Source organism: Panthera tigris, chromosome C1 (assembly GCF_018350195.1).
Source record: "Panthera tigris isolate Pti1 chromosome C1, P.tigris_Pti1_mat1.1, whole genome shotgun sequence".
Taxonomy (NCBI): Eukaryota; Metazoa; Chordata; class Mammalia; order Carnivora; family Felidae; genus Panthera; species Panthera tigris.
In genome coordinates, this window is record NC_056667.1 from 14,277,323 (window position 1) to 14,289,718 (window position 12,396).

Consider the following 12,396-nt stretch of genomic DNA (forward strand, 5'->3'; position numbering starts at 1 on the left):
ACCGTCTCAGTGCCTCCTCCTGCTCCAGGGTCCTACTGCTGCTGTGTTCCCCCAGGAGACGTTAAGTCTGGGCCCCGCAGACCGTGGACCACTCCGAGCGCCCCGGGCTCTGCACCCGACTCCCCCAGCCGTCCCCTACGGGCTGTCCCAAACCGGCACTCTGTCCTGGAGACCTCACCCACCAAGGCCCGGAGCAATGGCACTCAAGCTTTCCACTGCCTCAGCACTCCAAGTATGTCCCCGGACGGCACGACACAAACCCAAAGGTGTCTGTGGAGGCTAGTTCCCAAAGATACATCCACCTGGCACCCGTGAATGACAACGTCTTTGGAAAAGGTGTCTTCAGATGTAATCGAATTATGCAAACGTAATTAAGTTCAGGATCCTGAGATGAGATCATGCTGGCTCTGGGGGGGGGGGGGGCTAAATCCAATGAGACTGTCCTGAGAAGAGAAGAGAAGAGAAGAGAAGAGAAGAGAAGAGAAGAGAAGAGAAGAGAAGAGAAGAGATGAGAAGATAGGAAGGAGAAGATTTAAGGATTCAGGCAGAGAAGGGAGGGACGCATCTACAAGCCAGGGAGGGCCAAGGGCCGCCAGCCACACCAGAGGCCGGAAGCGACAAAGAAGGATCATCCCCTAGAACCTCCGAGGGAACGTGGCCCTGCCGATGCCTCGATTTCAGACTTCTCGTCCAGCTCCCTTCGCTCCCACTCAAGAACGCACATGAGAACACCAGGGCAATGCCATTATCATAGGACCATCTCGCATCCACTCGAATTTGCGTACAGAGAAAAAACAAACCATTTTTCAAACGACTTCGCCGTTTTGTCTATTGTCAAACTATTTTTAACTTTTAACGACTATCACCAAGAACTGGGAACACATTCACAAGGCTCGTGACCCCTGGCCCAGAACCTCCTGCCTGGGGGTGAGCTTGGGAAGGGTTTTCATCCGTGACAAGCCAGACTCACCTTTCTCCTGAGCCATCTCTTGCAGACAGAAGTAGATGACTCTGGCTCCCAGGCTGAAGCCAATCAAGGTGACAGGTCGCCGGCCCTGTGGGGAGACAGGACACAGGTGTCTGGGGGATGCACAGCCAGTTCCGGCAAAGCATCAGCCCTGACAAGGACGGCCCCCTGCACACCCCTTGGTGCCCGCCTCACGCTGAATGAATCATGCATGTGCTATTCCTGTCCTGGAGCTCTGATGTCTTAATTAATTAACTAATCTTATTTGAGAGAGCGTGGGGGAGAGGGGCCGAGGGAGAGAAGGAATCTCAGTGCGGAGCCTGATGCAGGGCTTGATCCCCTGACCCTGAGATCATGACCTGAGCCGAAATCAAGAGCCGGACGCTCAACCGAATGAACCACCCAGGCACCCCCAGAGCTCTGATGTCTTAATCAGGACGGGCAGGGCCCTCATTCATGCAGGAGTGCACCTGCTGTGGAACTGCAGGCAGCCTCTGGCTGGGTTAATTCCCTTTCATCTCCAACCATCATCCGGCCACTGTCTCTTCTCCCCCAGGGGACAGGACTCAACTATCAGGTGGCAAATGACTGCAGGATAGCGGGGCCCTTCTGGAGCCAGGAAGAGGAGGAGGAAGGTACCCCCAGGGGTGATGACGGGTAAAGAGGCAGAGACAGATGAGGGATAATTGTTCTGTTTCTGGATAGAAAGGTGGGACATGAAATCAGGCAGTAAGTTCGACATGGGGACAAGGGAAATCTTCTGACTAAAGAACTTGCGGAAAAGGCAACTCATAAGAAGAAGCAAGTTCCCTGAGGTGTCTGGGTGCAAGTTCTCCATGGAAGGAGGAGGAAGGAGCAGAGGAGCTCCAAAAGGTCCGGTCGGGTCCTGCCAGTCTATTCCTTTTCCTTGTTTTTGTGCCAAAATGTGTATCCCTCCTCTCTCTACCCCCGCCCCCCTCTACGACAACAGGAAACCCTTGATCAAATAGTATCCCCGTCCTGCAGGAACTTTGTGGCAACGGCTGCTGGCCATCCCCCGACACCCACTCTCCCTGGGTCCCTGGGAACAAACTCCTGAGTTTTTCTGGCACACAGCTCCTCGACCAGGGACGAAGTTTCTCCGACTCCCCTGCAGCGAGGGATGGCCAAGGGAGGAGAGGGGAAGCAACTGTGTGTCTACGCCTTTCCCTTCACTTGCCTGCCTCCAACTGTCTGCAGTGTCCATCTCAAACTGAAGGAGAGACTGAACGCTGAGGACGTGTGGCCATGACGTTGAAAGCCACCCACGTGAGGCAGAGTGACAGCCCCCGGGAGACGGTCCCATCCTAACCCGTGGGCCCTGCGAATGCCACCTTATATGACAAAGGGGGAGGCAGGAGAGTCCGAGTCAGACAGGTGACCTGCTGGCAGAAGCAAGGGACAGAGAGAAAGATCTGAAGATGCCACACTGCTGGCTCTGAAGACGGAGGAAGGGGGCTCCCAGCCAAAGATAGCAGGTGGCCTCTGGCAGCCGGGGGAGGCAGGGAAGTGGATGCTCCCTGGAGCCTCCATAAGGAACGCGGGCCTGCGTTTTAGATTTTCATTTATTTTTCCTTAATGTTTGTTTATTTTTGATAGAGTGCGAGAGAGCGGGGGAGGGGCACAGAGAGAGGGGGACAGAGGATCCGAAACAGGCTCCAGGCTGACAGCAGTGAGCCCCACGTGGAGCTTGAACCTACGAACCATGAGATCATGACCTGAGCCGAAGTCAGGTGCTCAACTGTCTGAGCCACCCAGGTACCCCTATTATTTATTTACTTTGAGAGAGAGAGAGAGAGAGAGACAGAGCGAGCGCATGGACAGGGGAGGGGCAGAGAGAGAGGGAGAGAGAGAATCCCAAGCAGGTTCTGAGCTGTCAGCACAGAGCCCAACGTGGGGCTTGAACTCACGAACCGTGAGACCATGACCTGAGCCGAAATCAAGAGTTGGATGCTTAACCGACTGAGCCACCCAGGTTCCCCACCCCCCTGCCATTTTTAGATTTCTGACCTCAGAGCTGTAAGATAATAAATTTGTGTTGTTTTAAGCCAGTATGTCTGGGGTAGTTTGTTACAGCACCACGAGCAAACGAATACACACCGCATTGCCCTGGATGCTGATACCCGGGCTATTCCACGGGAGAGGATAAATGTCTACCTTGTTTAAGCCGAGGCCACTCTGGTCTCTGCCTTACTTCCAAACCTGTCACAGGACCTCCCTATTTCTTCTGGCACAGACACAGAAATCAGACGGGGGTTTGGGGTCTCAAGCAATTTACCCGCTGTGGCAGAAACTGCTAGCTGTCCCTCAATATCCATCCTCCCCTTCCCATAGCTGAATTTCAGCTGGGTTCACTGACACCCAGAATAAAGACGGCGTCCCCCAGCTTCTGCGGCAGTAGGCGTGGTCCTATGGTGAGGGTCTGGCCAATGAGACGTCAGTGGAAAGGCTACAAGGCCTTTCTTTTTCCTGCTTACCTGGAGGGCGGATGCTGGCATCTGGTACCACGAGGTCAAGACCCCCTACAGCAGAGCAACAAGCCAGACGGCCCTGGGCTGCCTCGTCATGGCACAGTGTTCTAGCGCAAGACTGCCTTCCTAGGCTTCTCCTCGAGCAATAAACTCCCACCTCGCTTAAGCCACCGTTATTTGGGGTTTTCTCTCGCCGCTAAAACTAACCCCAACCGCACAGTCATCTCTGGAACTTTTCCCCAAACTTCTGTTTCCATTTACTCAAGTTTATTCTGAAGTTACGGGGGGGGGGGGGGCATGCAGTTTCATTTCCCTGGTAGGTACTGGATTCAAATTTTAAAAGTATTCTGATTGTTTATCTTCCTGATCATTTTACACGGTATTTGGACCACGGGACATCTGCTCAGATGGTGGCTCTAGACTTCCAGGAGGGAACACCTGCCCTTGTCCCTTCCCTCAACGTCCCTGTTATTCAGTCTTCACCTCACTACCTGCGAGAAACGCACAACCTACAATTCTCACTGGTCCTTCCTGGGATATTCTTGTGACTTGGACTGTAGGGGCAGTGAAGGCCATCCACCCCCAAAAAGCCACTAGACTACCTCCACGTGGGCTTGTCTTTAGGGCTGACATCTGTGCACAAGTCAGTTTCCACACTTCCCTACTTCCCTGCACCTCCCCCAACAGCCCAGGTACCTGCTGCCGGGAGAGCAGGATGTGGGCCAGGTGCTTGCCAACCTCTGCGGATCGATGGAGACACACGCCCCAGGGGTTGTCGATGACGTTGGCGACAGTGAGGAGTGAGGCTGGCCAGGTCAGGGCAGCCACGATACCTGGGGAGGTGGGAGATCAGTGATGAAAGCAGTGGGCGGAGGTCCTTCTCGGGAAGTGGTGGGCTGGCCAACGGATGCCCGAGTGAATGTGTGCAGAGTCTTGAACTTGGAACCTGTTAAGTTTTCCAAGTGCTGTCAAACTGCTATTAGAGCAATGAAGAAAGCTGACGCTCGTGCATTGCTGACTCATGGACTAAATTCCTTCTGTTCAAGCATCGGTCATCAGTGAGATGCCAAAGATGGCCTCAGTTTGTCACCCGACCCTGTATCCTCCCGCTTTGTGTTATAATTCTGCAGGGCCCGGGCCCCTGCCCCTGCCCTGCCCTCCACTCTAGCCTTGGCCATGTGAGTTGCTTAGGCCAATGAGCTATTAGTCGACGTGAAGCTTGAAACGGTTTTGTGCGTTGGGTCCAGGCTCTCACGCACTTCTAGCGCTGGTGTGGGCTAGCCTGCTGATCCCAGGAGGAGGTGAGAGACAAATGGAGCAGGGCCGAGTTGTCCTAGTTGCCCCAGACCAGGCTAGCCCAGATCGGCGGACATTTGGCTGACCCACGGACGCATGAGCAGGCCCACCTGAGATCAGCCAAATGAAGCCTTATGACTTCTCAGCTATTATGAGAAATGATTGCTGTTTTAAGCTACTGAGTTTTGGGGTTGCTTGTCATGCAGCAATAGCTAACTGATATGCCGTGTGACAACGTGATTGGCTGTTTACCGGTCGCCTCCCCACAGAGACCATAAACTTGATAGATAGGAATGCAGTCTTAACCTCTCTGTGTTCCTAAGACCCAGCACCAGGGTCACCCGGCTCACCAGGGGCCTCAGGCATGCAAAGATATGCTACTGGTGTGAGTTGGGAGCTGTGGGCCTGCTGCTGGCGGTGGTGGCCGGGTTGGGGGGTGCTTACCAGACAACACTGTGTACTTCAGGGCCTCCTGGGCTACCATGTTGGCGAGACCACTGAGGATGGTCTCCAGGGCATTGCCGAGCTCCATCAGGTACTTGGCCTCCCAAGCCAGGCAGTACTGCTCGCGGCTGCGGGCCAAGGCCGCCCACGGGGCGCTGAAGGTACCTAGGGGAGAACGCAGGTAGGTGGGGGGGGGGTGTGTCTCTGCTGTCTGTGACAGAGGGTGGCCCACCCCACCTTCCCAGACAGGTGGTGACAGGGGACCGCTTGCCCTTGTGGGGAGACAGAGCCCCTCCCCCCCGCTGCTGAGCGTCAGCTGTTAGCAGAGCAGACAGAGTGCAGCGCCACCTTGTGAGTCAGCAGGCTGGGGTTCAAGTCCCAATTGTGCATTCAGTAGTAGCCGGGTGACCCGGGCATACCACTTTCCTACCCTGAGCCTTACTGCGCTTATCTGTGCAGTAGGAGATGAGTATTTATCTCCTTCTATAAAGTGGGTAGGAATGAAGTCTTTGAACTTCCATGCATGTGAAGTGCTACTCTGTCTCTCCGTGCAGAAATTCTGGCATCAGCTGCCGGGGACATACAACAGGAACGTGCACTGCACACCGGGACGGGCAGCTGGCTCTGTGAACCAGTGGCAGGTCATTCAACAAGCTCGGGCTGGGAAACAGTCTGGAAGCTTGGGGCAGAGGTATCTGAGCCCGGCTCTGCCACGATCTTGCTGGGTCAGCCAATGCTTCTGGGCCTCATTTTTCTCACTTAGGGACGAGTTAATGGGGAGATGTGGACAGCACCACCACAGTGACCAACGTCAAGCAGGAAGTATAATGTCGACTGTCTGCCTCCCTCCTTTTCCTTGCTCTGTGCCCTCCTTCTGCCCCTAGGATAGTGTCACCTCTCTGCATGACACTAGCCCTCTGCCCTCCGTGATGTGGCCCCTGCCTCCTTCCCAGCCCCTCCCTCATCAATGCCTCACTTACGCCCTGCCCTTCAGAAACACATTTCACCTCACGGCCTCTGAAATAGGGTGCCACAATTAGCCTGATTTAAATTTTTTTTTTACGTTTATTCATATTTTGAGAGACAGAGCGTGAGTGGGGGAGGGGCAGAGAGAGAGGGAGGCACAGAATCCGAAGAAGGCTCCAGGCTCTGAACTGACAGCACAGAGCCCGACGTGGGGCTCGAACTCACAGACCGTGAGATCATGACCTGAGCTGAAGTCGGACGCTTAACTGACTGAGCCAGCCAGGCGCCCCCAAATTAGCCTGATTTTATAACTGAGGAAACCGAGGCATCCAGCCCTCTGGCTGGGCACAGACAGGGACATGCACACATCATGCTGTCACTCTATTCTGGGAGAAGGGAAAGGGGCCCAGGAGGATGCCTGACCAGTCCCCCCGCCCCATGCTTTCCTGCCTGTGGCCCCAGTGACCTTTCCAAAACAGAACTCTCCTCCCACCCCCACCGAAACCACCATTTCCTCCCTTCACTCCTACTTGCCCTTGAGCTTGTAGTTCAATCACCTCTTCCACAGGGAGGCTGCGTGGCCCCTCTGGCGGAGCAAATGCCTTTCCACCGTAAGTTCTCATACGGCCTGCAGTCACACGCTTACTTTTGCGACCGTCTGTGTGACGCACGTCTCCCACAGCCTGTTTGCCAAGGACCAGATTCTCAAGGCCCAGTGACGTGGCACAGGGTAAAACTCATGAAAATGCGATGATGAGTGAATGTGCACCATCAGCTTCCCGGAGGCTTTGGGTTCTGGACGTCCACTACCTGCCCGACTCAGAGGTGTCATCCCTACCTAAGGGCGCCATGTGGACACGAGGACCACCCTGGAGCTGCTCCCTGCTCTGCGGGGACCCTGCCATGGCTCTGCAGCAGCTCAGGGTGGAGAGCAGGGGCGGGGGAGGGGGGGCGGTGGGCAGAGTGAGGGGGAGGAAAGTAGGCCGTGCCGGGTCACCGGCCTGGGCTTGCACCCGGCTCAGTAGCTTCCTGGTCGCTTGGCTCGCAGCTAGCCAGGCCGCCCTTGTGGGCCTCGGCTTCCACATCTGTAAGAATGGATGATACCTTCTGACTTCCGAGTGTCGTGGGGCTCACGTGAGATGTTGCATGAATAGCATTCGATACATGTAAAGCACTGTATTGCCCCGTGGCCCAGAACACGGGGTGTGGGGCCAGACAGAAAGAAGAGTGGTGAGTTCTGCCCCAGTCCCTGGCTACCCAAGTGGACCCTGAGCAGCCCTTACGAGCCTCAGTTTCCTCATCTATAAAATGGGGGTGACACTGATGCCCACCTCCCCGGCTTGGAGTGAGAGACCAAGAGAGCGAGGCAGGCAACACGCTTGGGTTAGTGCCTGGGTTAGTTCCTGTTCCCTACAAAGCGGTGGTCATTATTGCGTATAATCCTATCCAACGAAAGGGTGGGTCAGGAGACACGGGTTTGAATCCTGCATTAGCCACGCCCCTGAGCTCACGTGACCGCCTTGGGTTTTGCCCTCCTGCCAGATCAGGACAGGAAAGGCCCCCACCTCAGAGGGTGGATGTGAGGCTCTCGGGAGGTAACGCATACAAGTTCCCATTGAGAGGGTAAAACGTCTGACTCAGGGTAGGCGCGGGCGAAGTGCTCAGCTGACACTAGAGGCCCGCTGTGTGCGGATGGGGCCTGGCGATCACATACCAATGAGACTGGCACCTGGGAAGGCCGCCACACAGAGATGGGGCATTTTCTCACTCGCTTTCTTCTGCGTCACGTAGAAGGACTGTGGCTTCCAGCCTCAGAGTCCAGAGATTTGGAAACTCCGGAGGCTGTCAGCATGGGTCTGGCTGGAATGTTCCAGATTCCCTGGCCCACCCTGCTCCCTCTCTCTCAGTGATGAACTGTTTACGGAGCCTCACACTGGGCACTTGCAACAGAGAGCCAGGCAGTGGGTGGACCATGGTGTTAGTCCTCGATGCCACCCTGGTTGGCCTCTCCCCCAAAACACAGATTCAGATTAGAGCAGCAGAGGGAACTAATGTTTGCGGAAAGTCAATGAGAAACCAGGTGCCTTCCATGTGCTCTGTTTAATTTAAACTTTGTAAGTGTCTTGAAAGGCAGAGATAATTTGTTCTACTTCACAAATGAAGCAGCTGAGGCCCAGAGAGGTTAAGTAACTTGCTTGAAGTCACGCAGTCAAGATGTACTGATCTCGCACCTACTTAAAAGTCCTTTCTCCTTGAAGCCATATGCTTCAATCCTTTGCTCTTTCCCACTTGCTCTGAGGATAAATACAAACTCCTTGCCATACCTCACATGCTCCAGCACGATCTGACCCTGCCCACACTGTCTTCTAGCTCCCTGTTCCAGCCATCCTGTGGTCCTTTGTACCTGCTGCCCCTTTACTTAGTGTATACTTCCTGCTCCTTCTTACCCAGTTAACTCCCAGTCCTTAGCCCAAAGTCACTTTCTCCAGGACCCTTTCCCTCATTCCCCAGAAACACTCCTGATTTCCTCTATTGTGCCATCCATAGAACTTCCCTGTAATTACTGCTCAGTGGTCTTTCTTCCACCCGGGACCGTAAGTTCCACGAGAGCAGAGGCCGTGACTGTGCCGCTCACCACTGAATTCCTAGGGCCTGGCTCAGTGTCTGGCAGGTGGTATGAAGATACCCTATAAATATTGCTCAATGGAGGAATTAATAGGTGAATGGGTGGGTGAATGGATGGATGGGTAGATGGATGGTTGGGTGGATGGGTGGATAGATGGATGGATGGATGAATGAATGGGTGGTTGGCTGGATGAATTGATAGACAGTTGGATGGGTAGATAATAGATAAATGCATGGATAGATGCATAGATGGGTGGATACATGGATGAGCGGGTGGAGAGATGAATGAGTGGATAGGTGAGTGGGTGGATGGGTAGGTGGATGGATACATGGATGGAAGGGTGGATGGATGATGGATGGACGGCTAGGTAAATGGGTGGGTGGATGAATGGACAGATAACTGGATGAATGATGGATGGATGGGTGTGTGGATGCATCAGTGGATGAGTAGATGGGTGGATGGAAGGGTAGAGATGGTTGAGTAGGTGGATTGTTGGGTAGGTGGATGGAAGGCTGATGGATGGGTGGGTGTGTGGATGATGGATGGATGTGGGTAAGTAGATGGACAGTTGACAGATGGATAGATGGATGGGTGGGTAGGCGGGTGGAAAAATGGATGTGTGGATAGATTGGTGGATAGATCAATGGGTGGATGGACACGGGATAAAGTCATCTCACCTCCTTGAGCCTCGGTTTCCTCCTCTGCAAAATGAGGCTCCCCTCCCCACCCTCTAGAGACATCCACAGGCAAGAGCCTAGGCTGGGGTCTGGCCCACAGCAGCAGTCAGAGTCATTCAACACCCACCTCTCCCCGCTCCACTCCCCCACCCTCATCCTTCTTTGCTTTGGCCCCGGTCCTCACGGTATTTGCCAGACGCCAGCCACCCTGTGATGGCGATGGTGATATGCAGCTGCCTGCCTTCTGTCAGAGGCAGAAATGTGAACTCTTCAATGGCCCCGACACGCTTCTTCATCTTGTATCCTAAAGACGTAGATACAAAAATGAGGATGGGATTAGTGGGAGTGGCTCTCTGTGCTCTCAAACTCACAGTGAGTGCCAACTGTTTGCCTTGCCCCTGGAAACATGTCTCATTTTTTCAATCGTTAAAGGTAGGTGCCATTATTGTCCCCGATTACAGCCAAGGGTCAGAGGCTTCCAAAGGCTGGCCAGCTCTAGTGGCAGAGCTGGGGCTGGAACTTGCTGGTCCATTGTGACTCCGTTGGTTCTATGTGTTTTCTCCTGCCCATGCGTGTCATGGGTGTAATATACGCCTCTCAAAAAAGCGGATCAAACTGACGATGATTCTCAACACGGGGAGGGATGGACCCCACCTGAGGAGTGGAACAGGAATCTCTGTGTGTGACTGGGGGGCTACTGGCACATATGATCTGGAAAACCCACCCAGGAGACACTGGTAATTCCAGGGTATCCTCGTGGCCTCTGAACATGAAGAAGCCCAAGTGTTTCCGAGGTGGCCTGCCTGGAGATTTCCTGGATGGAGACCAGCAGGTCCAATCAGACCCTCCTCAGAAAATCTGTACAGGGGCAGGTGCTCACATCCAGCTCTTTTCTGACCCACGCCAGGCTCCTGGGGCAGGTCTGTGGGATGCCTGCTATGGGTTCTGGCGGGGCTGGGACCCAGCGTGAGAAAAGCCGTATCCTCCTCCGTCCCCGGGGGAGCCATCTTGGGTGAGAATCTGGGCATGTTTTGGAACAGCCGGGCCCCCCCTGGCTGAAAATCCCCCCTAGGCCACCACCCCTGTGGAGCCTTACCTGTCAGGCCGGCTCCAGCCGCACCAAACAGCGAGGTCAGGACAGCGATGCCGGCCACTGAGCCCAGAGCCGCTGCCCCGGCACTGCCGATGATAGTCGCAGCGCCGGCGGCAACAAGAGGGGCAGCCAGACCCCCGGTGACGCCTGCAAGAACAATCCATGGTTGGTGAAGATGGGAAGATGCGGCCCACTGGGCTCTTCCCCCATCAGCTGCCCAGTGCCTTCCGTGGATGCTTCTAACGCTAATGAACGCGCTTTCTGCTGACAGAGCACCTAGTGCGAGCTGGGGCCACCTCCCAGCTGCCCTCCTTACGCTCTCCTCTCTAGCTTCGAGCCTGGCACCGTCCCTGGCTCCGCACTGGCCCACGTGCCCCCGGCTCAGCCTGGGCTGGCCTTACCGATCACCGTCCCGCCTCCGACAGTTGCCAGGCCTATCAGGAGATAGCGTTTCCATTTCCTCCGGTTTTCCTTCTTCTTCCGGGATGCCTCAGCCGTTCTGGGGGAAAAGAGGTTGGTCGCTAGGGCTGGCTGTGCCCGGGAGCCCGTGAGGCCACCCCGCCCCACTCAGCCCCCAAGACTGGGATCGATGCTGCCATGCAGAGCAAGGTACCAAAGTCACCCCGGGCCCATCGACGGTTTTAAAAAGCTGAAAAGTTTCTACAACCCAGCTGGGAAATCCCAGCGAGCGGGACGTGCTACTTACCCGACGGATCCATCCTAACAGGGTTGCGATTTGAATAACAAAAAGACAAAAAAACAATAGTAATAGCAAGAGCACAAAAAAAATATCTTTGAACAGACGGACCCAGAATGAGTAGCAAATACAATCACAGACTCCGTCACCGCCATCTTCCCATCCCTCCCTGCCCCCCACCATCTGATCCCAGCTCCCTCGGGAAAGGTCTGCCAGTTGGAGACCTTGGCCTTGGGGCAATAGCCAGAATCGGTCAGACTTGACACTTAAAAGCTATCAAGTGGAGCAGAAAGGAGGCACGTGGGGTGAACGGGGTCAGGCGAACGGGAGAATGGCCGCTGTGAGTGTCCCTGAGCCTGGCTCTGGCGTCTGGCGAGCAGCCCTCGCTGCTGTGGGGCAAGAAGGAGGAGGACGAGGGACCAAGGGCAGGTCGGTGAGGTCTTCGCGAGCTCGAACTCTGAGCTGACGGTGGAGTTTGGACAGCAACTCAACGTATGGTGTGATAGCAGACGATAATGATAAAGAGGGAAAATGGTTAATATTTACTGAGGATTAATTCCTTCTCGCCGGCCACTGTGCTTTGTATTTCACGTGGGTTATCTTATCCTGGAAGCAGGATCATTATTGTCCGAGCTGGGCGCTCAGGATCTGCTATGCCTTCTGGTTCCCTGCCAGCTCACCTCTACAAATTCTTGTCCTACGTCCCTCCTAGGTGTTCAGGACAGCCCTTTGCAGCTACTTCACTACAGGGAGGCGGAAACATGGAAGATAAAAGCCTCCATGCACGGGGCGCCTGGGTGGCTCCGTGGGTCGAGCGTCCAGCTTCAGCTCAGGACGTGATCTCACGGTTCATGAGTTCGAGCCCCACAGAGTTCGGGCTCTGTGCTGTGAGTGCGGAGGCTGCGTCAGATCCTCTGTCCCCCTCTCTCTCCGCCCCTCCCCCACTTGCATTTTCTCTCTCTCTCTCTCTCTCTCTCTGTCAAAAATAATAAACATTAAAAAAAACATCTCCATGCACACCACAGGTGCTGGTTTCCCAGGGCTGAAATTCATGCCAGCAGACGTGGGATGAGGCGTGAACGCTGTGCACCTAGCCAAGTGGAAGGCAAGGTGGCGACACAGAGTGTGGGTTCTGACATCA

At 54.9% G+C, this 12,396-nt stretch overlaps 1 protein-coding gene across 11 annotated transcripts in view; it reads right to left on the bottom strand.

Moving 5' to 3' along the window:
* TMCO4 (transmembrane and coiled-coil domains 4) overlaps positions 1-12,396 on the bottom strand; it is a 94,491-nt gene that overhangs the window by 40,356 nt on the left and 41,739 nt on the right. For 10 of the 11 annotated variants that reach the window (XR_006221543.1, XR_006221544.1, XR_006221541.1 and 7 more), the window contains exons 8-13: positions 10,960-11,057; positions 10,562-10,705; positions 9,650-9,769; positions 5,197-5,361; positions 4,153-4,289; positions 971-1,055 (exon numbers count right to left, since the gene is read on the bottom strand). Coding sequence is in view for 6 of the 11 variants with exons in the window: in XM_042997452.1 (XP_042853386.1) it covers positions 971-1,055; positions 4,153-4,289; positions 5,197-5,361; positions 9,650-9,769; positions 10,562-10,705; positions 10,960-11,057 (749 nt within the window). In the remaining 5 variants the exon portion in view is untranslated. Of the gene's footprint in view, positions 1-970; positions 1,056-2,165; positions 2,371-4,152; positions 4,290-5,196; positions 5,362-9,649; positions 9,770-10,561; positions 10,706-10,959; positions 11,058-12,396 lie in introns of those variants that run through there. The other variant, XM_042997458.1, reaches the window with a different exon arrangement.